Source organism: Pecten maximus, chromosome 12, assembly GCF_902652985.1.
Source record: "Pecten maximus chromosome 12, xPecMax1.1, whole genome shotgun sequence".
Taxonomy (NCBI): Eukaryota; Metazoa; Mollusca; class Bivalvia; order Pectinida; family Pectinidae; genus Pecten; species Pecten maximus.
The window spans coordinates 18,284,712-18,310,657 of NC_047026.1; the positions used below are offsets into that span (position 1 = coordinate 18,284,712).

General features: G+C 34.9%; 1 protein-coding gene across 1 annotated transcript in view; it reads right to left on the reverse strand.

Annotated features, from left to right (window-relative positions):
• The window catches only part of LOC117339870 (G protein-coupled receptor kinase 5-like), a 71,582-nt gene that overhangs the window by 29,858 nt on the left and 15,778 nt on the right, over nt 1–25,946 (reverse strand). The window contains exons 2-4 of the mRNA XM_033901580.1: nt 21,034–21,129; nt 20,693–20,805; nt 4,031–4,108 (exon numbers count right to left, since the gene is read on the reverse strand). Of these exons, the coding sequence (XP_033757471.1) occupies nt 4,031–4,108; nt 20,693–20,805; nt 21,034–21,129 (287 nt within the window). The remainder of the gene's footprint in view (nt 1–4,030; nt 4,109–20,692; nt 20,806–21,033; nt 21,130–25,946) is intronic.

The window sequence follows — 25,946 nt, forward strand, 5'->3', positions numbered from 1 at the left end:
TACCCTAAACTCCCACTGGGTCTCTATATAAACTCTAAAACTAATGTACCCTAAACTCCCACTGGGTCTCTATATAAACTCTAACACTAATGTACCCTAAACTCCCACTGGGTCTCTATATAAACTCTAAAACTAATGTACCCTAAACTCTCACTGGGTCTCTATATAAACTCTAAAAATAATGAACCATAAACCCGTAGTCCAACACATCCTTTATATATCACAGCTTGTTTATCACGGAATAATATCACGATCCCGTCATTTTCCAGATAAAGAGGTTCAACAGTAATATCAAGTATCTGAATCCACGTACATATTCAGAAAGAAAACTTCATGGGTTATGAAAATAAGATTACATTATATAAAAAGATTTTCTCCAAGGATTCAGTGTTTAAAGGAGATAAAGCATGCTCAAATTTGCCAGATCTAGACTTAAAACCACGTAACATTAACTGAAGTGTATTTGGATCTGTCAGTAACTTATCCTGTACCATAGACCTAGGCATAATAGCTAGCCCTGGCAACTCCAAATCTTATGACTTAACTTAAGCCTTTTAACATTATCGTTCTCCAGAAAATTATCTCTGATCTCGAGCATTTCCTACCAGAAGTAGGTCCTATTTTTATCTTATCTTTTCATTCTTGGAACTTTTGCTCAAACTTGTTCATACTTCAACAATGTTAAATCATCCAAACAAACGTCAATGTTGAAAAAGAGTTTAAAAGAAAAATTAGTTCAACTCATGCACAGATATAACTGGATTTTAACAATATCACAACTAATATTATCTATGTGATAAACATACTTGTGAATTTTATTTCCCTTAAGTCCTCCACACACAAAAACACAAAACAAAACTTCATACCTTTACCACAAATTCCAATGCCATTCTGTAATAATTCAATAAAATAACTTTTCTTTCACAGCTTTGACTTCAACCTGCTATCATATGTATCTATATACTGTATACGTTGTGCAGTCTTGTATGATGAAAAATACACACAAGAATTTCAGAAATGTTCTAAACATCTTTGAAATAATTACGAAAACATCTAATATACAGCAGCTTCAACTGAATACAAAATAAAAGGAAGATGTATGTCAGCCTAGCATTAGGTTGGTGTGTAATTAACTGAACATCTATTTAACACTTGTTTCGGACCACAGACTGCCAGTGTTTCCAATATGGCAACCTTTGGCATTTACGTCCCCTGTATAGGGCGATCAATATTTGTGCCCAAGCTTGGAGACCGAAATTACTTTATTTTTTTTTTTGTAAGCTCCATGATTCATAGCATGCTACAGGTCCTCCCGTCCTGCCACCATCCGCTGCCTTCTATTGACTAATTCTATAATAAGCTCGGTACATTTTACACAAACTGAGAAACCCATCGGTGGAATTACTCCCCTCCAATATAATGTACCTATGTGGTGTATCTATTAGACTACCATATGAGCGCCCTAAATATCATTTGCTAGTAATTCAGTCAGTAAGCTTCATATGAAATATTGATATTGGTTCTTACTCATTTAATTACAGATTGAGAAATCTGATATCCAGACGCACTTGAAATCTTATCACTTTCGGTAATGAATTTCTCAAAATAATCATTGATCGTTAGAACACATTCTGATGATGTATATTGGAAGGATGAAACCATGAAAACAGTTCGTCTTATCATATTTTTGTTGCACATTTCTAAAAACTATCTGTAGTCTACTTTTTTTGTTTGTAAACTTCTAAAAAAATATGTTGTCTCCTTTTTTTGTTACAAATTAAAACAAAATAACTGCAGTCTCCTTTTTTGTTACAAATTAAAACAAAATAACTGTTACAAAAAAAATATATGTCGTCTCCTTTTTTGTTCACAATTCTAACCATTATGTAGAAACAGTGAAAGCTAGGAAGGGAGACTAATGGTACATCCTTAATTACACCTTTATACAATAAGATAAACATTCTCCCAGGAATGCTCTATGCCAAATTAGGTGCAAAATTAAGCTTTCCTTCACTTGATCATAAGCAATTTTTCAAAGAACACTTATTCCCCCTTAAAAAAACTCTAAGAAATACCCAAACTCCCAAAATGAAGGCATATTAGGTAAGCCAATTGATATTCTTTAAAAAGTAGGTCAGGGTTATTCCTTTTAACAAACTTGCAATTTGGTAGCCCTGTAACCTTAGCATGCTATACAGGCCCAATATCATGAACCTGTGCTTCTCCGTTAATAAGAACGTTAACTTGTTAAAATACTTCAACACATTTGACCCCTATGACTTCAAAAATAGATCAAGGTCATCCATCTGAACTAACTTAGTGGCCTTTTATCTAAGCACGCTACTGGCCCAATATCATGGCTCAGGTACACTTGGTTAAGTGATAAGAAAATTGTTTAAAGACTTTAACACATTTGACCTCTGTGACCTTGAAAACAGTTAAAGGTTAACGTCGTTAATTTGAACATTACATCACAGCATAAGCTCATTTGCCCTTCAGGCAGGTGAAATCAGCCTCAATCATAAAGATATCAGGATAAGTATATATTACCGCAGTATATCTGGTTATAAGGGATCATGAAATGCAAATTACCTGTACAGGTATCAAAATATGTCAATTATGCAAGCATATCAATATAAGAATTGAATTTGATATGGCAGATCAATACTGCTGGGGACAGATAGTGTCAATGGTCTATTTAGATATGTCAATGAAGTCCATTTGTAGGGAAAATAGCATATTTTTCCAGACAATTACTAATCAGGGGTAATTATGGTAGATTTCCGACAAATGGATAACTGCTCAATTAATATTCATGCATGGTACATGTATACCTAATTTTTCATGATATTACTCAGCATATGGGGGTTTATCTGTTGTTATGGTAGGGGTCTGAACTATATCAATTTTATTACACAGGACAAAATCTTACTGTGTTACAGGTAGGAGGGGGGGGGGAGGGGATTAATCCAGAGTAGGTTAGTTTGAACATAATAAATAAACATTGTTTAAACTGTTTGAATTACAAATCAGTGAAAATATAATTATCTTCTATATAGCCACCCAATTAATAAAAAGTTCTTTATTGAATTCAATACATGTTTTCTATTTCCAAAGTTTCATATCATGGCACAACCAATCTCATCTAAGTAGTTCTGTAATTTCTTTCAGTATAAAATCAATTGTGAAATCTACGATACCAGTATTTCAATCTCCGACAATGAACTACTTAAGCGACAAATAACATTGCTCACTAACATAACTGGTATGTACTGTGCAAAATTATCGTGAAAGTTTGTAAAATTTTTATTGTTAAATAGCTATAATTTCCTTCTAAACCTGTGCTGCTTATGCATCTACAATCTTTGTTAAAATGTAAAGTTAATTATTTTACAACTATTGCAAAACAAGTTTCATCAACTTAAATTAATCACACTCAGATGGAAGCGCGCAAGGGAGTCTTACTGTGGGAGAAAACTGGAACACCTGGGGGAAAACCCACATGGTTGGGCAGGTGACCCTTTACTTTTTCACGTCCAATCCGGGAATCAAACCTCGGTTACCTTAGTGAAAGGCAAGTGTGATACCACAGTACCACCCGATCACCCTAAACAAGTTATATTAACATTCATTTACCTTTTTCTGTTGACCCGAAGTGATGTGCACAGGAGATCATACCATGGGAAGAAACTGGTACTCGGTCAACAGGTGACCCCCATACAGGTCAACAGGTGACCCCCATACATTTTTCGCGTCTGAACAGGGAATCAAACCTGTATGGCCACCTATATATAGCTAGGTGAAAGGCAAGTGTGCCATTTCTACAAAAAACTGGCTACAGGAATTGTGGGTAGTGATGAAGATTTTAAAAACTTATGTAATTTTGATAGCACTGCATGATCTACCACTGACGGGATAAGACTGACATGGGTTACATCTCCTCTGTCAGCATTGAAATACTTCATTTTTCAAAGTATCGTCCCTTCAGAGGTACTTATTACTGAAACTAATTAAAACCTTCATTTCTTACCTTTGAATTAAGATATTTTTCAAACACTTCGGTGGCCTTTGTAGGTCTTTTTTCATCTGGTGCAACTTCATAATCATTCTAGTGAAAAAGACAGAAAAACAGAATTAGTGAATGATTAATATTGATTAATGGCGGGTTCTTTATAGAGTTAGATGTGATATTGTGAGCAATATATACCACTGATAAAGCACCCTAAGACCCTTCCCTCTATGAAGAGTGTTTGATTCCACCATATCTGAGAGTAAAGAAGAAGTTTTTTGAAGTTTTAGTCAATTCTAACATTTTTTAGCCCCGACCCTCAGCAAAAACTGTCAAACCCATGGGTTTGCACCAGTTGGCCTTGCCTAAATGTACATTGTATAATGTCAAAATAAATGTGAATGAATATGGATCAACACTTTTCATAAGAGGGGTATTTTATCAAAGAAATTTCAGAAAGTTCCTTAATACTGGTAAAGAAAAACAATACTACTTGAAGACTTCCAGTTAGTAACCTGTGTCTAAGAGCTTGAAAATAAGACATTCACAAATTCTACCAGAAACAACCAAATCTTGTACAGAAGTTGTTGGCTCGCTTCTTCACATCTACACATAAAATTCTATCTAAATAGAGCTTCTACACATAAAATTCTATCTAAATTGGGCTATGAAAAATTTTCATGAAAAATTCATATCTATGGAGTCCACTAAGAATTCTGGTACCCCAGTTTCCATAGCTTTCAGATTCCTAAATCAGATAAGAGCTAATGAAAACCCACAGGAAGGACTCATACTGAATATGAGTTTTATTAGTGTAGTGGATAACAGCATGTAAGCTTGCACCCATTACCTTAAACATTACCGACAGATTTCTCAAACATGTGATCTACAGGTGTCAATTAGTACAGATCATATTAACTGTGTGTGGATAATACATACACCCCGGAGTATTTTCATTGGTTAAATAATCAGGTCATGAACTTGCATTGAACTTTGACCACAAAATATGGTTGTGATATGCATGCTTGATGAAGTAAGGGCTACTGTGTAATTTTTAGTACGTTAAGTCCCGTCCCCACCTATAGTTTCACGTGCATAATCTTTATAATTTCAAACAATGTTCTTCCATTTAATTTCTATACTGAAAAGCAATAAAGGGGAAAACAACTTCAGATGAAAATATTAAGTTGGGAAGAGTTTTTTTGAAGAAATTTTATATCACAATTAAATCTATACATTGTATATACTCATAACATAAAATAATGTCTTAACTTCGCATGTTGGCTTTGACCATGTTGCAATATTATTATATCTAGTCAGAGGTTCTAACAGAATTGATTCACCCTTGTAGATCAGTTACAGCCACCCCATTCAGTACAATCTACTTATTTCTGTAAAGCTGTGATCAGTCTTATAGCATGTTCATCTACATTGAGTAGAGGTTTTATAAGATAAAAGGATTTCTAAAAAAAGAAACAGATAAAAGGATTTCCAAAAAAAAACCAAGGTATTGATTTGTGAACAGTAACTAATTAAATTCGCAAAATACCAGGTGATTCTCATAATTTTTAATGGCTTCCTTGATCCATAGTCCCTTTTAAGATTGAAACATATACCTTTAAGTTTAATCCCATTAAAAGGACCTTCAACAAGCAGCTATTGATTAATCCAATGATTTATAACATAAGCTGCATTTCATAAGAGATATAATTCCAGAGAACAGAGTCACGATGCTGTGTTTTTGGTTGTAACACATCACGATTCCAATACCTAACTGCTAATGTCCTAGCCTAATGAGCCGAAAACAATATGACTGTGTTAACAATCTATCTGTAGCCTTTATTCAGCATGTTGTGCTTGAATAGGCATTACAGATCTACTGACATTCATGAACCTCAAAAAATGACAGATCAAATCAGCATGTATGATAAGCATACTCTGTGGGACCATGTACTGCATTAAAACAAATTAAAACTTGAAATAAAGAAAACTAAGATTTGTTTAAAACTTCAACATTTTCAAATACACATGTATATTACAGTGGGTCATTTTGGTGACTTTTTATCTATTCTTGTTTTTATTGCTTGATATATCAAAACGTGTTAAAGCCAATTAATCTCTATTCAATCATAACATCAAAAACAGTATAACCCCTACAGTTGCCAATTTTTTCTTAATTCAAATTGACCCTATTATATATATGTATGTATACACACATATATGTAACTGACCCTAAAATTATTCCATAAATGGTCATACTGATTTCAAAATCCACCAGTGGGATTTTAAACAATTAATATTTGAAGAAAATGGCTTCCATGAACGCAAGTGTCTCAAGTGCTGTTCCAAGAAGAGGAATAACACCACAATTTCGCTCAGGAACATCTATATTTTCATTTTTGTAAGTATATAGTTACAAGGAGTTATAATTTGACCTCATTAACTCCATCATTGTCTAACATTTTAACCACCATTAATTTGCCTTAAACTTCAGAAGCAATATACAAATGCAAACTTCATTACGGGAAAAAACTGTCTGATTATCAATTTTCCTTTCATAAGTTAACATTCATTTTTAATGCATACACTGTTATATAGATATCTATACTAACCCTGTTGACTATTTTCTTTGTTTTGGGTTTAAAATCTTGCAACAGCATGCCTCAATACGTATATAGGGAGACAGAGGAAATTAAAATGCAGGAGAGTAGGGAAAAAAAAGATTAAGATATAAAACAGATTGTACAACATTTGATTTCCAGCTGGTGTTTCGGGGACATAATGTTATTTAACATAAATCCTGTTGTAACAGAGATCATCCAGGTTTGTCAGGAAAGCTCTTTTATTATAATGAATTCTGACACATAAATGCACTTTTATATCATTTACATTTTCATTGGAAATTACTACCAAAAACCTTATGGAGAGGTCGAATTCAAAATATATTGGTGTAATACAATTATCATATTCATTGATGAATAATTTGAAACACAGCCCGAGTTTAGTCAACGTCAAAATCATTGTGCCATAGCAAAAATAACCTTACTGCTGTAAATTAAAACTTTTAGGGCGTTTTAAAGTATTTTTTCTTAGTTTTGAAATCAAATTATTAGATTTAACAAAACAATAAATTGGACAGAAAACCAAAGTGCACCGAATACAACGCTGTGGCGCTATCTGCTGTAAATGAGCTTCGGTACATAACCAAATCTCCAACCTGCTACCAAAATGATTTCATGTAATGACTTGTAATTCACATCACATTAAATATGTCCATGAAAAACATCATCAAATATAAGCTTCATTGTTTTTTGGTGGGCTGATATTTGTTATGCATTATCAGTCTGGGCGGTTTTTACTGATAACTGGTTAATTGAGTTCTATATACCAATACCATGCTTAGAATGATAAGAAACCCCTCTATAGTATTTATACCAATACTATTTTGATATTTGTTCACTGTATTATATATATATCATGGTTCATTCAATTTTTTTCATACCAAATTCAAGCACTATGCTGCTCTTTGTCACATTTTCCAGGTGCATTTTGTCTGTCCAGTTCTGTAGGGACTTTTTTACTCGATGAAAATAACAAAATTATGCTGTATAAGTTAAGTGTTCAAAAGACTGCATTTGTAATAAACCACCAGACAAAGGAATCCAAATATTATGGAAATTAAAGTAAAATGATCAAATTTATTTCAAAATTTTTTTGTGCTGAATAATTCATTTTTAAAGAATCTGAAAAAGTATGTTTACAGCAATTAAGTATGAATACCAGTACTTTTGAAGCACTAGTGAGCAAATTCCAGCACGGATACTGAATTCCAAACCCTTTTCCAGTACTGACTCCAAATTCCAGTACTTTTCCTCATTTGTACGAACTCCAAATTCCAGTACTTTTCCTCATTTGTACGAACTATGTACCCACCAGTATACAGACATGTTAACCTCTGATGACCAAAAATAGGGGGATTTACACCTTCAAAGCGGTAGCATTGCGCAAGACATTTTCGTGTCATTTTGTTGACAAATGATACAAAAAATACAACAAAAGAGACAAAAATACACAGATTGTATTGATGTTGGTCACAGTAACCTTTGTAGCTTCTTAATTTACACAATGGATAGTATTACTATTTTGCATTGTTTATTTTTATGGATAACAGTGAACATAATCTCATTGTTCATCTCAGACCTGAAACAAGTATGAATCTTTACCAAATATGAAATAACCCTTTCACATTCTCCATTTGAGTTAGGGATTAAACATCACTGTTTTCACAATCTTGCTCAATACATTAGCTAACTTTGTGTAATGATCTGAGCCACAGCAAAGGGTATATTTTGTTCTGCCAGAAACTCTACAAACATCATCTCTGTTTTTGTTACATTGTCAGAACCAGCAGCCGAATTTGCTTGAAAGAATGTGTTGACTAAATTCATCTGTGTTTCGATGTCTATCTAAGCTTATGTCATTTTTCCCATCATGGCTGACCAAATCAAAGTGTCGAAGCCACTTATAGGTGCTGTGAATGAGGGATTGAAATACTGGAGAAAAGCTAATTATTATATAATATAAAATGGCATGTAATAAGAAGACATCTTTATTGTTTTTTTAAGTGCTTTCCTGAATATTTTACTGATGAATATCCTATGTCATTTTAAAGAATTCAAATTTATTTACGTTAAAAAGGCTGTGTTTGCGTTTAAGTTGTGATAAACAGTAAAGAATTATGTTTTTAAACCTCACTTGAATTAGCATACTTTGATTAAGTTTAATTCTTAGATCGATTAATCTGTGATGTCCGTCATATTTCTTGATAAACCACATCATGATTTCCTATATATTAGATTCCTGTGAATTACTCTCCCAATTTAATTTGGCTCCTAAGTTTGGAAATTGTACTCAGTTTACTGATTTTTTTCTCTTCGTGGAATAACTGATCGGTGTCCTGATTAGAGATATGACAACTTTCGTTAGAAGAAACTTGTCTTGGAAATTTGTTCCCAACCGATGAATTGGTTGGTCTACCGTATCTGTTCTGGTGACTTGTTGAATCGCACGTTTATGGTATATACCGTACATTGTGCAAGCATTTCACTATCAACTGATTTAAAACATGTAACCTCTTTTTTGCTATCAGAATCTCTGTTGCGGAAACAAGCTAACGTTAGGTTTCGCCTCATAATCACTTCAACCAACTCAACCAGCACGGCCCTTCTTGTGTGGCTTATTTCTTGGAAATGACGAACCAATCAAAAGTATTCGTCTCTCATTTTAAGTATCGAATGTAAAAATTAATCACAGATTTCACTTATCAAGTTTCAATTGGAAAATCTGAGACTAAAAACAGTATTCGAAGGCAGAGGACCATTTTTATCAAACCAAGAGCTTGTGGTGACTTTCCAATGTCGCATCAACTAGAGTGTATACGAGTAATAATTTGCACAGAAAATAGTTTCGGACTACTCAGCGATAAAACAGGTCATTGTGTACGATTAAAGCTGTTTATCTATAATTTATTTAAATTCAACAAATGCCTTCAAACATAAAAAAAAAAATGTGAATCATATTACTTTATCACAAAAAAAATACTTCGCTGAAGGAGGATTGTCTAGTGTGTTGTTAGTGTAAATTGCAAAAATTATTTCTGGTCCCATCCTGAACTCATTAGCATTTATCATTGAAATAAGCGACATTTTGATTCACCCGAGAGTTCCGAATGAATTTCTTCTAGCGAATTTTGGCGATGACCGCTTAAGGTTGCCGTTTCACAGCACCTAAAAATCCACACTATAAACTGTACAAAATGCAGTGTCCCCTTTTTTTACTTCTGTGCACAAAATCATGTTTTGATCCAATCGTTGTTAATGAAGAGTTTTATCTTCTTCGTTTCTTCGACACAGAGTCAACATCTGATGCTTGGTTGTAGCTAATGTTATCAATGAGTTGTGATCAAGGTGGATAAGGTGCTTGAATACGTAGTCAATCGCGTAAAATCTTCTTGTGATTAAGACCCACTACAATATATTTCAGCTCTTACGTTTATCCCAGCCAATAAATATGCTTTTATATTATGCTTAGTACTTCATATGGGGAGTATTTCGGAACAGCTTCATCGAAAGGTTTCCAATGAGAACTAGTTCAGTGTAAACAAATATGGCTTCCACCAAGCAAAATCGCCAAATCGGAAGGAATTTTCTTATTGTGGTAGAAATATTAATAAAGCAGAAGATTTTAAGAGTAAATCGGTAGGTGATCAGTCTAAAAAGTGATATACTGCTGGAATCTGTACAATTAACATGTCTGCAGTATATATATAAAACACTGCATTCAACTTCATAAATTCGATTAAATATGTGTGAGAATGCATTGGAAATTGATCATGACAATTTAGCTGTAACATTTTTTAATTACAGCTAGGTTAATGATTTCAGATAACCTTGGTATAGTTAAAGTGATCAGATATATCTTCACCTCCTGACTACCAATGAAGTTACTAGATTCAGAGCAATCATGACTGAACTGAAGGCCCATTTTCTATAAATAGTAACATGACCTCAACCTTTCTATAGATCGACAATAGTTAACTGTTAAAATACAATTAACTGATACTGGCTATTTGTCATACATTGTTTGGTTACCCTCCAGACTAAAAATATTTGCTATTGTCACCTTTAACTCTAGTTCTAACTATATGCCAAGTATTTCCCTGTGACCTTTAATTTATCAGTAATTCCAAACTATATCCAATTTTTTTTTCTGACAATATTGTTTATATAAACTTTTTTTTTGGAGGGGGGGGGGGGGGGGGGGGACAAAAATTTGAAATAAGATTTAACAAGAAATATCTTTAAAAAAGATAAACGGCATAGTTTTAATACTAGTGATTATAATGGAAACTGCTGGTGAAATAAATTACTGAACTAATGTGTTTCAGCACGGACAACAAAATTATATCAGTTTGAATCATTTTTGATGATAATAAGACTGCATTTGAATCAGGAATATAATTTTATTAATGTGTCATTTGAAAAGAAACATCAACTTTTTCAGCTTGCATTCAATCTTAACTTTGGTTCGTTTTTAACTGTATACCTCCATTTTGCATTTACCGCTACATTGACCAATCACGCCACCTGTCACATCATATCCAGGTCCACTATTAAACGGCTATGCCGAAAAAGCATTCCAATACTACTTTACAATATAGGCCTTCCACTACAAAAGTATGTCTATATATTTAGTTGAACTACAGTATATTTTCTGGGACACAAGATATAAAGGATTAAAGTAAGTTTTATAAATCCCTTAGAATTCTTTAAATCCTATCTATATCATATAGAAACTACATAACTAATTACAGTTTATGAAAATCATATATAGATAGGCAATTTTAAATTTATAATTTGACTGCTTTTTTTTGTATTATGTCTTGAAATGTAAACCATTCTACAAACTACAGGAAATGTTAACAAAAACCATTATCAAATGTAGCCAACTGAAAATTTAGAATCCAGATAGGTTGATACAGTGTTTCCTATTTTGACGGGTACCAATAGATTGATACATACTTTAAAACCTGGTTTCTCATCAAACCCGACTTGTTTTTGAGTACTCAAGTTCTTGTAACTTCATCATCATCTAATAACGTAAGTTTATCATACACAATACCAATAAGGAGTGAATTTGTGAAATTTCAGGAAGAAGAAAGATGGGAATAAAAAGTCTGATCCTGTCAAGATGCAACGTGAGCGGGTGCGGCAATTTAGCATGTGGTTTGAAGAACAAGAGAAGGCCCGAGATCGCGAGTATATACGCCGAAGGAGGAAACGTGAGATAAACCGAGAGGAGATTGCAAAAGTGACAGGCAGGTACCGACTCTTATATATCCCAACAAGCATTCTCCTCTTCACTGGGATCACAATGCTTGTAATGAGCCTCATCCCAGGGATAGGGTCCGACACGGTCTTCTGGAAGAAGCGTAAAATATTCTATGTGGTTGGTCCAGTCATCATCGGCATTGGAGTAGTGATGTTAATGATAACAGAGGCCATATTAAGTCACAGAAAGGCACACTTGGTCAGAATACGCCGTATAGAAAACCTGGAATGTACGGAGCGACAGATAGCAATATCCCAGGAGCCATGTAAACATCAGCAACAACTTCTCGACACATATTTTAAATCTGACAAAACATGTGCTTGTCGTTTTGACTTGTTCAACGGAACAAAGAAACCATCAGTTTCTGTGGAAACTCAGACAGATGAGATACTATTACTGGACTATATTCAGAAGACACATGGGAGAGGTTCGTGTAGGAAACATAAGCAGAAGCTGTGTAAGATGGAGTCTGTCGATAGTGCTGCATACAGCATGGAGTCATCTGCAACCTGTTTCACCGATCTGTATGATGAAGATGAAGATGAGGATGTGAAGTCGGCCTGTGGAGATGAAAATCATCCACTGATAACGGACACTAACCTACACCTCTCCGACATTGGCTTTGTACCAGTTACCCCTACCATTACATTTGAAACTGATGGTCCAGTGTCCAATGACACCCCGTCAATAGTCACACCTACAACTTCAAACACAACTAGTGATTTTCAGCATTATCATCCTCACCTGGAACCCTTGAAATTTTTTGAAAATGAAATAAGCAACCAGAGTCTGTCACTTCCTGATGACCTTTACAGAAATCGTGCCAATTCTGAAGGTCATATAAATAAATCATTTGAATATGGCATTTCCAACGACCAGAGTGAAAGTGATTCAGAAGTGGCATCTTCCCATCCACAGGCCAAATGCAACGGAAGGCACCTTCAAGTTACAAAGTCGTCATCTTTAAATAATTCAGTTCCAAACCTGAACAATGTCACAGTGATTAGTCCTCTTCTCTCAGTAGATACTGACACAGACACACGGAGGGCAAGTTGGACCACATTCAACTAAGGTTTCAGCAACTGTCCATGATAACCAAAGATGTCACTCAATGTGTTATAGAATATAGGATGTCATGCATATGTGGTGACTTATAAAACAATGATGTTCTTTCTTGTTAATTTAGTGACAGCTAAAACAACAAAGGTGTTCTTCCTCTGTGACCACACATTTGGTAAGAGCAGTCATTAAATCTGTGGAGCCGGACAGGTATATCAACAGATTTCCTGGTATGAAAAATATCCTTCTAAAGAAAACTCCCAGTCATAATTACCCAATTAAATGTGTCACGTACTTTAGCAATATTACAACACCATTACATCAGGGCCAACAGAAAGAAGGAAATCCAGAAAATGAGGTTGCGAGAGTGTTAGCAAAATGTATTGATACACTTGTGGTCAAAATAATGCACTACCTCTGATTCCATCTACAAGACATGAACATTTTTTAGCATCAATGGTCTTTTGGGCAAGGTCGGGGTAAAAATTCTTGCCCAAGGTGAAACAATGTGGTCCAAATTAAACTGAATTCATAGTATCTTAAATTTCTCTAAGAAAAAGGTAATTTTTTAGAGAAATTTTGCACTTGCCAATTGAGCAAGTAGTCACCAATATTTATTTGCCCACAGACCAAATTTACTGGCCCCGGTCCATCAGACCAGAGTATTTTCTCATCCTGGAATAATTAGATATACATATTACGTTGATGGTGGTCTTAATGACTTTATATATCAGTACCTTCTCTTAATCATGCACAGCTGATACATAAAAAATATTTACAGCTGCATTTGAAGAAATCTACTATTAATCTATAATTTCAGACAAGTTTCTAAAAGAAACGAAAACACTTTCAGTATTTTCCTATTTTCAACTTTCATCATATAACCAACATTATCATTTTCATGAAGTATGAGATATTGATGTATATTTTATCAAGATAGAGAATTCAAATGTTGTATAACTATCTCATTCAAAACCCATCTTCATCATCCAAGTTATACAAAAAGGTTTTTTTCCTTTGCCAACATAGCAGTGTAAAGATAAATTTCAATAATTTGGCACGCTTAAAGTGTTGTGGTGGTTCTGCTTCTTGTAATCATTTCTTCATACACTTAATTTTTTGTTCTATAGCGTGCTAGACTGTTTAGATTAAATATGATGATTTCACTATTTTAAACTCTGTGCATCAGGTTTTTTTACTTTTTATATCACATTTTTATTACAGTATTGCAACTGTCCTCATTGATAAATCTTGAAGCTAAAAATAAAACAAAATATGAATATGTTTGAGTCTGTGTATATACCGTATTTATTCTAATAAACGCCCCGGGGGCGTGAAATTTTTCCAAGGGGGGGCGTTTAATGGAGATCAAAATTTCAGAGTCGGTAAGTTGTGAGATATGTTGTATGTACCCATTTCACACCATGAAACATGTGTATATGTATCCAAAACATTGTAAAACTAAGTGACAAACATTTTGTGTATGAAATTGCAAGAAACATAAACTTTGTTATTTATACTTACGGTAGTTGTACATTACGTACAACATATACATTGTTTGAAACACGGGGTCGAGTGTGTTAAATTGCGTCATAAACCGGTCACGATCCAGTTTACTCTCATCACTTGTAGTTTATTATATCTGCTATCAATCATGTCGGGTTTGAAGTGAAGTTATATGAAGTAAGTTTCAAACTGAAAGTTGTAAACTACGCCGAGCAAAAGGGAAAACATGCGGCAGCTACTGTGTTTAAGGTTGACCGGAAACGAGTGCGGGACTGGTGCCAAAACAAACAAAAACTAAAAAACATTTCTAAAACATCAAAACGCTGTAAGGGAGGAGGAAGGTCAGTAAAATTCCAAAATATTGACGTCCAGGAAGCTGAGGATGTACTGGAAAATTTAATGGGAGGTGCAGTTGAACTCGGTGAAAGTGAAAGTGAATCCACCGGAAGTGATGATGACAGCGAGGTCAGTGGCGCGTATGACAGCCCGGGACATTAACGTTTGTTGATACGATATAGTGGTACTGTGTATATAGTTACTGAAACTTTGTTTTGTGGTTTGTGTTAGTTTTATGTTGGATATCCTTTAAATAATTACCTCTGGACACACGTGGATGTGCCACGGTAAGTTCTTTTTCTCGAATTGAGGAATTTTCTTTCCAAAAAAAGGGTGGGGGGCGTTTATTAGGGTGGGGGCGTTTATTAGAATAAATACGGTAACTATCAATTTCCCCCTCCTTATCTACTCCAGGAAGTTCTATCTGCAGTTAAATGTTTCGCATACAAGCAAACAGAGATGAGAACATAAATGTAAACAAGTGGCCCAGAGGGCCTGCAGAACATTTCGGTGATCATGACAAAAAAACTATTATTTTCCCATTTCTGGATCCCTACCAGTCTCAGTATCATCCATAGCAGTTAACACTTTCTCTAACTAAGCTGCATAATGTTCAGTTAACAATCTATGAATATATGAAGTTTGATCAAAATCATGTTAAAAATGTAGTCACTTTAGGGGTGACAAAAGATTTTCTTTAAAATAGTAACAGTGACCTTACCCTTAATCTTGGCATCCGGAAACAGGAATTCATTAAAATTATCAAAATCAAGAATGATGACAAAGGTGGATATATTTAAGCATTGAACGGCTTTCAGTTGGCATTCATAGTCAATATGAATGCCAACTGGACAGAGGCAAATTCAACATGAAGCGCGCTAAATGCTTATATTTACCATCTGCGATTTTTTATTTGTCGTGCGATTTTTTTTGAAATTTTCAAATTCAAATTTCAGTTGGCAGTTCATAAGCTGGTGAACTCGCAACTGAATTGGTAGGGTTATATAGTGACAGTTCCATACAATGGTAAATATTAACATATTAACAGAATGATATACAGTGGAACTTCGTTAACTCGAACTCGGAAAACTTGAATACCCCTCTTAACTCGAAGTACTTCATCAGTCCCGGCCGAATTCTTTCTTTATCATAGTAAAATAAACTCGGAAAACTCGAGTTCGGAAAAAACTCGAAAAACTCGGATAATACAAAGTGAAAATTTGGTCCCAACCATAACAAGAGATCCCAGAGGGATCTTGGCGCCCACCATTGAATGATCTTTATAGGTTCCATGTCAGATTGATCTTTTCTCTACTTTTCCCTTCTAAGTCTTACTAATCTGTGTAAATTCAGAAACAGCCCTCTAGTACTTTTCAAACAAGGGGTACCTATATATAAAATTTAAGATTCAGCGATAATGGCTGTCTGTCCGCCATGTTGCTTTCGGATTGGTCCCAAAATGCAACACCAGGGACCAAGGGGAACCTACATATGAAATTTGAGAAAGATCCCTTCAGCACTTTCTTAGAAAGAGCAATAACAAGTTTCAATTGTCAAAATCTAAGATGGCTGCCTATCGGCCATGTTGTTTTCCGATTAGTCTCAAATTGCAATATGCATAACTAGGCACCGAGGGGAACCTACATATGAAATTTGAGAAAGATCCCTTCATTACTTTCTGAGAAATAGCGATAACAATCTTCAATTGTCAAAATCCAAGATGGCTGCCTGTCGGCCATGTTGTTTTCCGATTGGTCTCAAAATGCTTTATGCATAACAAGGCACCAAGGTGACCTTTATATGAAATTTAAGAAAGATCTCTTCAGTACATTCTGAGAAATAGCGATAACAAACTTCAATTGTCAAAATCCAAGATGGCTGCCTGTCGGCCATGTTGTTTTCCGATAGGTCTCAAAATGCTTAATGCATAACAAGGCACCAAGGGGAACCTACATATGAAATTTGAGAAAGATCACGCCAGTACATTCTGAGAAATAGCGATAACAAACTTCAATTGTCAAAATCCAAGATGGCTGCCTGTCGGCCATGTTGTTTTCCGATTGGTCTCAAAATGCAATATGCATAACTAGGCACCAAAGGGAACCTACATATGAAATTTGAGAAAGATCTCTTCAGTACCTTCTGAGAATTAGCAATAACAAACTTCAATTGTCAAAATACAAGATGGCTGCCTGTCGGCCATGTTGTTTTGCGATTGGTCTCAAAATGCTTTAAGCATAACTAGGCACCAAGGGGAACCTACATATGAAATTTGAGAAAGATCCCTTCAGTACCTTCTGAGAAATAGCAAAAACAAACTTCAATTGTCAAAATCGAGGATGGCTGCCTGTCGGCCATGTTGTTTTTCGATTGGTCTCAAAATGCAATATTCATAACTAAGCAGCAAGGGGAACCTACATATGAAATTTGAGGAAGATCTCTTCAGTACTTTCTGAGAAATAGCAATAACAAACTTCAATTGTCAAAATCCAAGATGGCTGCCTGTCGGCCATGTTGTTTTCCGATTGGTCTCAAAATGCAATATGCATAACTAGGCAGCAAGGGGAACCTACATATGAAATTTGAGAAAGATCCCTTCAGTGCTTTCTGAGAAATAGCGATAACAAACTTCAATTGTCAAAATCCAAGATGGCTGCCTGTCGGCCATGTTGTTTTCCGATTGGTCTCAAAATGCAATATGTATAACTAAGCAGCAAGGGGAACCTACATATAAAATTTGAGAAAGATCCCTTCAGTGCTTTCTGAGAAATAGCGATAACAAACTTCAATTGTCAAAATCCAAGATGGCTGCCTGTCGGCCATGTTGTTTTCCGATTGGTCTCAAAATGCAATATGCATAACTAGGCACCAAGGGGAACCTACATATGAAATTTGAGAAAGATCTCTTCAGTTCTTTTTGAGAAATAGCGATAACAAACTTCAATTGTCAAAATCCAAGATGGCTGCCTGTCGGCCATGTTGTTTTCCGATTGGTCTCAAAATGCAATATGCATAACTAGGCAGCAAGGGGAACCTACATATGAAATTTGAGAAAGATCCCTTCAGTACTTTCTCAGAAATAGCGATAACAATTTTCAATTGTCAAAATCCAAGATGGCTGCCTGTCGGCCATGTTGTTTTCCGTTAGGTCTCAAAATGCGATATGCATAACTATGCACCAAGGGGAACCTACATATGAAATCTGAGAAAGATCCCTTCAGTACTTTCTGAGAAATAGCGATAACAAGAATTGTTTACGGACGGACGGAGGGACGGACGACGGACCACGGACGCAGGGCGATTTGAATAGCCCACCATCTGATGATGGTGGGCTAAAAATCTTACTTGAAATGATCGAATAACTCGAAGAATAATTTTTGTGTCCAACAACGATCAGTGGTAAACGCCGACATTTTTTCAACATCGAAATTCCGTTTATCGGCGTATCGGCAATACAAACCTACCGATTATTATATGCTATTATAAGTGTTTCATAAATTCATTAAAGAAATTGTCGGTGGAATCTTATAACAACTGTCGGTGATAAAAAGTACTGTTTCACTTACATCAGATAATTTCCTAAGGCGGTCGCCGATAATAGTACACACGACAATCAACAACTCATCTACCCGCTCGCTCAAGCAGATCTAATCTCTGACACACCTTTTTTACATGGTGTAGAAATGAAACAGTCACCGGTGCCTATTTAATCTTTAAACTAATGAAACAATTACGTAATTACTGCCGAGGTGTTCAGAGTACGACTGTAACGGTCAGCGCAGTCTGTTAAATCGGATAATATGCCAACTCAGTAACAGTAACATTTTATACACACATGCGCAGCCCAACTTCCTGTGCCAATACACATGGAAATGGCGTGGTTATCAATAAAAGGTAAGCAGACCTATCAAACAGTACTTTATATGTCCAATATAAGGTAATGGTTCTGTTATGTTTTACATATAATCTGTGTTAAATTTAACGACTATTTGATATAACATTAATAAATTGTTATTCGGTTGAATTACATTTTATCGTTATTCCTTTTGCAAACATGATATGTATATCAGATCGTTATTGAAGTGACTAAGCGAAAGAAACTTTATCGTAACTGTATATCGGCAAAACTACACCAAACTACGAGTGACAGAACGAAATATTACATATACATTTACATGTATTGACCCGTCTTTACAATTAACTGATGAGCGACAGAGTGGAGTCATAATGATTATATAATATTAACAAATATTGACCAAACTTTGCACCAAAAATGACAACTCGCTTAATTCGAACACTCGGATAACTCGAAGTTTTCTCGTGGTCCCGTCGGGTTCGAATTAACAAAGTTCAACTGTATATCCTCTCCCTGACATAGCTGGGATATTCAAAGTACTAGCGGTACTGAGAAACATAGAGTTATCTGAGAGTTGCGGTAATGGTATATATAGTGTGGAATGTCAGATTTTAAAGTGTCTGTAGGGTCCAGTATTTGGGCTTATTCCTAACAAAAATTGGTCCTGTATTTTATATCAACCTAATATCAGCTAATGTTTATAATTTGTATAAAAGACAGTTTGGTCTTTAAAAGTTAACCTTGGTGTTTAAAAGTCATAACTTAAGTTTAGGAAAATGATGTCTGTGCTCTAAAGGAATGTGTCAATTTACAAATGAAATATTCATAAAAATCATTGAATTTTTACAGTATTTTATTATATATTTCAACTCAGAACGAAGTTAAAATGCCGACATTGTTTTTACAAATTTCAGTAAAATGATGATAAATTTTACCAATGTTAGGATAGCAAGGTCCCCATTACAAAAAAATCCCTGAATGTCTTTACAAAACATTTCAATTAAGGTGTCAATGTTGACCTGCCTTACGCTACAATTTATTTACTTTTAGATTTAACAGGAAGCCTCGGAGGCGAAACTAGAAGACAGATGAAAAGTATCCAGCTTACTGGTGACACTTAAACTTGTTGCGATTGATTCTACCTTTTTATATTTACTTATAGATTACAGACCTCACTTGGCACAAACATGGAATGAAAATCTCATTACAAGGATGTTCTAAATACGATTTCTTTCATGATACCCACTCGTGATACTGAAATTGCAGAAGTACATATAGATTGAGGTGAAAGCATAAAATGAAATGCAGTTCTTAGTCAAAGCTTGCAGCATTAACTACTATACTGCTGATCTTCCACATGACTCTTATGTAAATGTTTGGTTTGGTTTGGTTTATTTTGTTTAACGTCCTATTAACAGCTAAGGTCATTTAAGGACGGCCTCCCGTGCGTGCGACATGCATGCGTGTGGTGAGTGCGTATGTGTGTTTTGGGAGGCTGCGGTATGTTCGTGTTAAGTCTCCTTGTGATAGGCCGGAACTTTTGTCGATTTATAGTGCTACCTCACTGAAGCATACTGCCGGAGACACCCAGCAGCACACCCCAGCCGGTCACATTATACTGACAACGGGCGAACCAGTCGTCCCACTCCTAATATGCTGAGCGCTAAGCAAGGAGCAGCAACTACCATTTTTAAAGACTCTGGTATGTCTCGGCTAGGGGACAGGGCCCAAAGCCTTCCTCACAGGGGTCGAACGCTCAACTAAAGGCCAAAAGTGAGGCATTGTCAAGGTAAATGACAGATGATATAAAAGGTCAATAGTTACAACTACAGTTGGATTTCTTGATAAGAAACACCATGTAAACAACATGTAAACACCATGTAAACAACATAAGTAGACAAAGTCTCTTGTTGCATCATCAAAGCATTGTTTTTTCTATGTATATAAAACAACCATGTTAAAGATGTAATTAAAAATTTGTGATAAAATTGACGGGGTAGATGTAAGATAATAATATTAATCTTATCTGGACTTACCACCATGTCTAGGAAACTGATGGCTTTGGCAAGTGTGGGTGTTCGAGAACAGTACATACGGAACAATTCGCGTCCAATGGGCTGTTGTTCCACAATATAGTGATACGACTGAGCTGCAACAGAAATACAAGTGAAATGAAATTAGACACATAATTTATAAACATGGAGAAAATTAACCAGACAAGAGACCCAATGGGCCTGCTAGAATTACAATGACCTTCTGTCTAAACATGATTTACAATGATAAATAAATCGGACTCAAAATATTTTATTGAAACTTCTGTATTTAGAATTGTATTTAATAGGGAAAATGATAATAAATTATTGTAAAAAATACTTACAAATTTTATTTTTTATATCCATGCACCCAGTTATATGGGGAAATTTCAAAATTTGTTTCCATTTTTTGCTTTTTCCCTTCCGCTTTCCACCACCACCTGAAATCATAAGAAAAAGCATAAATTGTTGAGGTTTTTGATTGGCATTCAACGTTTTGATTCCTCTAAACCAAGATTCCTATACAGCTTGAGGTCAGTATAGATCACAAACCTCCTACTACAGTCACCATACAGTTAAACATACCTAAATGTCAATAATGCTGGGCATTAATTGTATGATGATGGAAGGACTGTGATTTCCTGTAACCTGCATGTCACACTTTAATTCATTTTTTCAGTACTTACAAATTTCAGTATACACATTATGCTCTTTTGAAATGAAATACTGAAAATTACAATATTAATTGAATTTCAGGACTGCAGGTCCCCATCCCGATTGTTACATTTCATCCGACCTACTCTCAGTTTCCTCAAGAATTCCTCCATTGTCTCCTATAATTATTTTAGGCCCTTAGCATCTCTGATGAGTCCTAGAAGGTTTAGGATGCAGTTTCTATCATTTTTGGTTTTAATGTATTAATCATTTATATCTTTTGAAAGTAACTATGATCTTGCATGTCTTTTCATACAATCTTTAGGCTTTGAACTGTTCTTAAGAATTTATATATTTCCTTTACTGAGATTTTTATCACATCTCTAACTTTACTAGAAAAGAAAACATCAAACACCAGTAACTATGTGCAATGCCACATCATACTAGGCAACTTTGCCTAAAATATTCCCTATAAAATATATATAAACCACTGATCAATGTATTGCATCGATCATTTTAACATTGTAATGAAACAAAAATAACCAGAAGTAGCCAGAAGTTGGCAAAAATTGAAGTCTATCCTGTGTGAGATAGGGAAATCTAAATGTTTACATACATTTTTAAATCATATTATGTGTATGCAAGGACTAAAAACATTGCTGCGGCTTTAAAAAGGCCAATGTGACAACTGGAAGGACAGAGCCAGATCTGGTACATAAATTTAAAAGTCATAATTAGACTTGATATCAGCGATTCGACGATGAAAATCGTCTGTGACCTTGGAGTCAGCAGGACACAAATTATACAAAATGTAAATTTGAAAGTTGGTACTATTTCAAAAGATTTTATTTGGAACTTTTAAAAACGCATTAAAATTGCTGATGATTAAGGTATAAGGTGGTTCCAAGCATTTTTTATTCTGGATTTTTTATAAATTTATCATTGGCCAATGGGATACTTTATTTATTTTTGGGACACTTTGTTTATTTTTGATATAATGTAAAATATATTCATTTTCTGTACAATTTCCTAAAGCAATTAATAATGGGTGTTTTTTTTCCAAATCTAGCTTTATTTTCAAATTTTTCAAATATTGCATCAAGACGGGGCAGGTTGGGACAGGACACGATGCCATGTAACACGACAGATATGGAAAACAGGGATGATTAATGATCACATTATAACATATACAGACAGTGTAACATGTACCATTATCTTATACTGATGATATGCATTTCGTTCTTTAAACAATTTGAATATGAGGTTAATATCACATGAAATTTGTTATGGTCATATAAAAATGCTCACATACTGCTATGTATTATTATTCCAATGAGTTAAAAAATATGACCAATAACTGGTCCTAACTGTAGCTTGGCCCATTTATCAACATCCCCACTCTACTCGATCCCCCTTGACAACCTCTGTATTAAGACACCTGTGTACTAAGACACTTTTGGTTGGTCCCATCAAGTGTCTCATTAGACAGGTTTGAATGTACCTGTAATTCTATTGTTAAATACTGAAATCAAACCATAACATTGATCAAATTTATTGAAAACTCAATACCAATAAGATAAAGATTTTTTCAAGCTTTCAATATTTCATTTTTTCAAGCTTTCAATGTTTCATTTTTTCAAGCTTTCAATGTTTCAAAGAACCTAAACTTGATGAGCTGATGAAAACTAATAATTCGTTAAGTCTAATAAACATTCCAGAGCATGAAATTATACCGTATGTTATCAGGTACATAAATGGTGATGATGTACATGTTTTATACATTATATGACACATTGTTAAACAATTCAACAAACAACAAGCATCTGTTTATGAAATTGAAATAATACATGATGAACATTTGTACTCATACACATGCATGTAAAATGAAATGACACAAGGTCAAATGTGTCAAGTTATGTAACCAAGCCCTTGTGCTTCTCGCAGGCATGCACCACATATTAACTGACGACTGTGTTATGAATAAATTACAAATGTAGCTTTCTGTAGCATTAACTGATAACTGTGTTGTGAACATGTTACAGATGTAGATTTCTGTAGCATGAACTGACGACTGTGTTGTGAACATGTCACAAATGAAGCTTTCTGTAGCATTAACTGACGACTGTGTTGTGAACATGTTACAAATGTAGCTTTCTGTAGCATTAACTGACGACTGTGTTGTGAACATGTCACAAATGTAGATTTCTGTAGCATTAACTGACGACTGTGTTGTGAACATGTTACAGATGTAGATTTCTGTAGCATTAACTGACGACTGTGTTGTGAGCATGTTACAAATGTAGATTTCTGTAGCATTAACTGACGACTGTGTTGTGAACATGTTAAAGATGTAGATTTCTGTAGCATTAACTGACGACTGTGTTGTGAACATGTTACAAATGTAGATTTCTGTAGCATTAACTGACGACTGTGTTGTGAACATGTTACAGATGTAGATTTCTGTAGCATTAACTGATAACTGTGTTGTGAACATGTTACAAATGTAGATTTCTGTAGCATGAACTGACGACTGTGTTATGAACATGTTACAAATGTAGATTTCTGTAGCATTAAGTGACAACTGTGTTGTGAGCATGTTACAGATGTAGATTTCTGTAGCATTAAGTGACGACTGTGTTGTGAACATGTTACAAATGTAGCTTTCTGTAGCATGAACTGACGAATGTGTTGTGAACATGTTACAGATGTAGATTTCTGTAGCATGAACTGATAACTGTGTTGTGAACATGTTACAGATGTAGATTTCTGTAGCATGAACTGATAACTGTGTTGTGAACATGTTACAAATGAAGCTTTCTGTAGCATGAACTGACGACTGTGTTGTGAACATGTTACAGATGAAGCTTTCTGTAGCATTAAGTGACGACTGTGTTGTGAACATGTTACAGATGTAGATTTCTGTAGCATTAAGTGACGACTGTGTTATGAACATGTTACAGATGTAGATTTCTGTAGCATTAACTGACGACTGTGTTGTGAACATGTTACAAATGTAGCTTTCTGTAGCATTAACTGACGACTGTGTTGTGAACATGTTACAAATGTAGATTTCTGTAGCATTAACTGACGACTGTGTTGTGAACATGTTACAGATGAAGCTTTCTGTAGCATTAACTGACGACTGTGTTGTGAACATGTTACAGATGTAGATTTCTGTAGCATTAACTGACGACTGTGTTGTGAACATGTTACAAATGTAGATTTCTGTAGCATTAACTGACGACTGTGTTGTGAACATGTTACAAATGAAGCTTTCTGTAGCATTAACTGACGACTGTGTTGTGAACATGTTACAAATGAAGATTTCTGTAGCATTAACTGACGACTGTGTTGTGAACATGTTACAGATGTAGATTTCTGTAGCATTAACTGACGACTGTGTTGTGAACATGTTACAGATGTAGATTTCTGTAGCATTAACTGATAACTGTGTTGTGAACATGTCACAAATGTAGATTTCTGTAGCATTAACTGACGACTGTGTTGTGAACATGTTACAAATGAAGCTTTCTGTAGCATTAACTGACGACTGTGTTGTGAACATGTTACAGATGAAGCTTTCTGTAGCATTAACTGACGACTGTGTTGTGAGCATGTTACAAATGTAGCTTTCTGTAGCATGAACTGACGACTGTGTTGTGAACATGTTACAAATGAAGCTTTCTGTAGCATTAAGTGACGACTGTGTTGTGAACATGTTACAAATGTAGCTTTCTGTAGCATGAACTGACGACTGTGTTGTGAACATGTTACAGATGTAGATTTCTGTAGCATAATTAACTGACGACTGTGTTGTGAACATGTTACAAATGAAGCTTTCTGTAGCATGAACTGATAACTGTGTTATGAACATGTTACAGATGTAGATTTCTGTAGCATTAACTGACGACTCTGTTGACAATTTTTGTAATAATGTCATGGTAATATGTTACTTAATTGCCCAGACTAAATTGTGGAAAGGCAGACACTGCAAAAACTGTTCCCAGATAACCCTTCTCCCAATCCAATAATAGCAATAATTTGAATTTTTAGGTCTATATATATATATAAATTAATAATGTACCCAATTGATTATTGCATACTAGATGCACTTGACCTATAGCTACTTATATAGTGATGGGAATCGGATGAGATTTTTGTAATTGATTATTAGAAACAATCGGATGACCTCTTCCGATCAATTATCGATTATAATCGGATTTTATTACCTGGTGGTAACTTTTGAGAGAACTGTTCTTAGGGTACACAAAAAAAGGTTTATACAACATTCAGACACTATTAGCTCTGTTTGTTACATAAACAAAAAAGACCATCTTTAATTTTCTCGAACCTGAAGTAATGCCAAACTTGCAGAGGAATGACTGTGCAAATCGTCCATGTTACCGTTCTCACAGTTCCGGTCAGTGAGATGCTTCAATGGGACCCCATCGCGTTATGAGCAATATGAAGAAACCAAACCTCTAAGAATGATTTCGGAATAAGGGCAAATACCAGATGAAATTTCATTGATTGCTACGATACTATATGATCGAGGTTGCTAAAATTATTTCCAATCGATGCATTTTTCAATTATAATCGATGA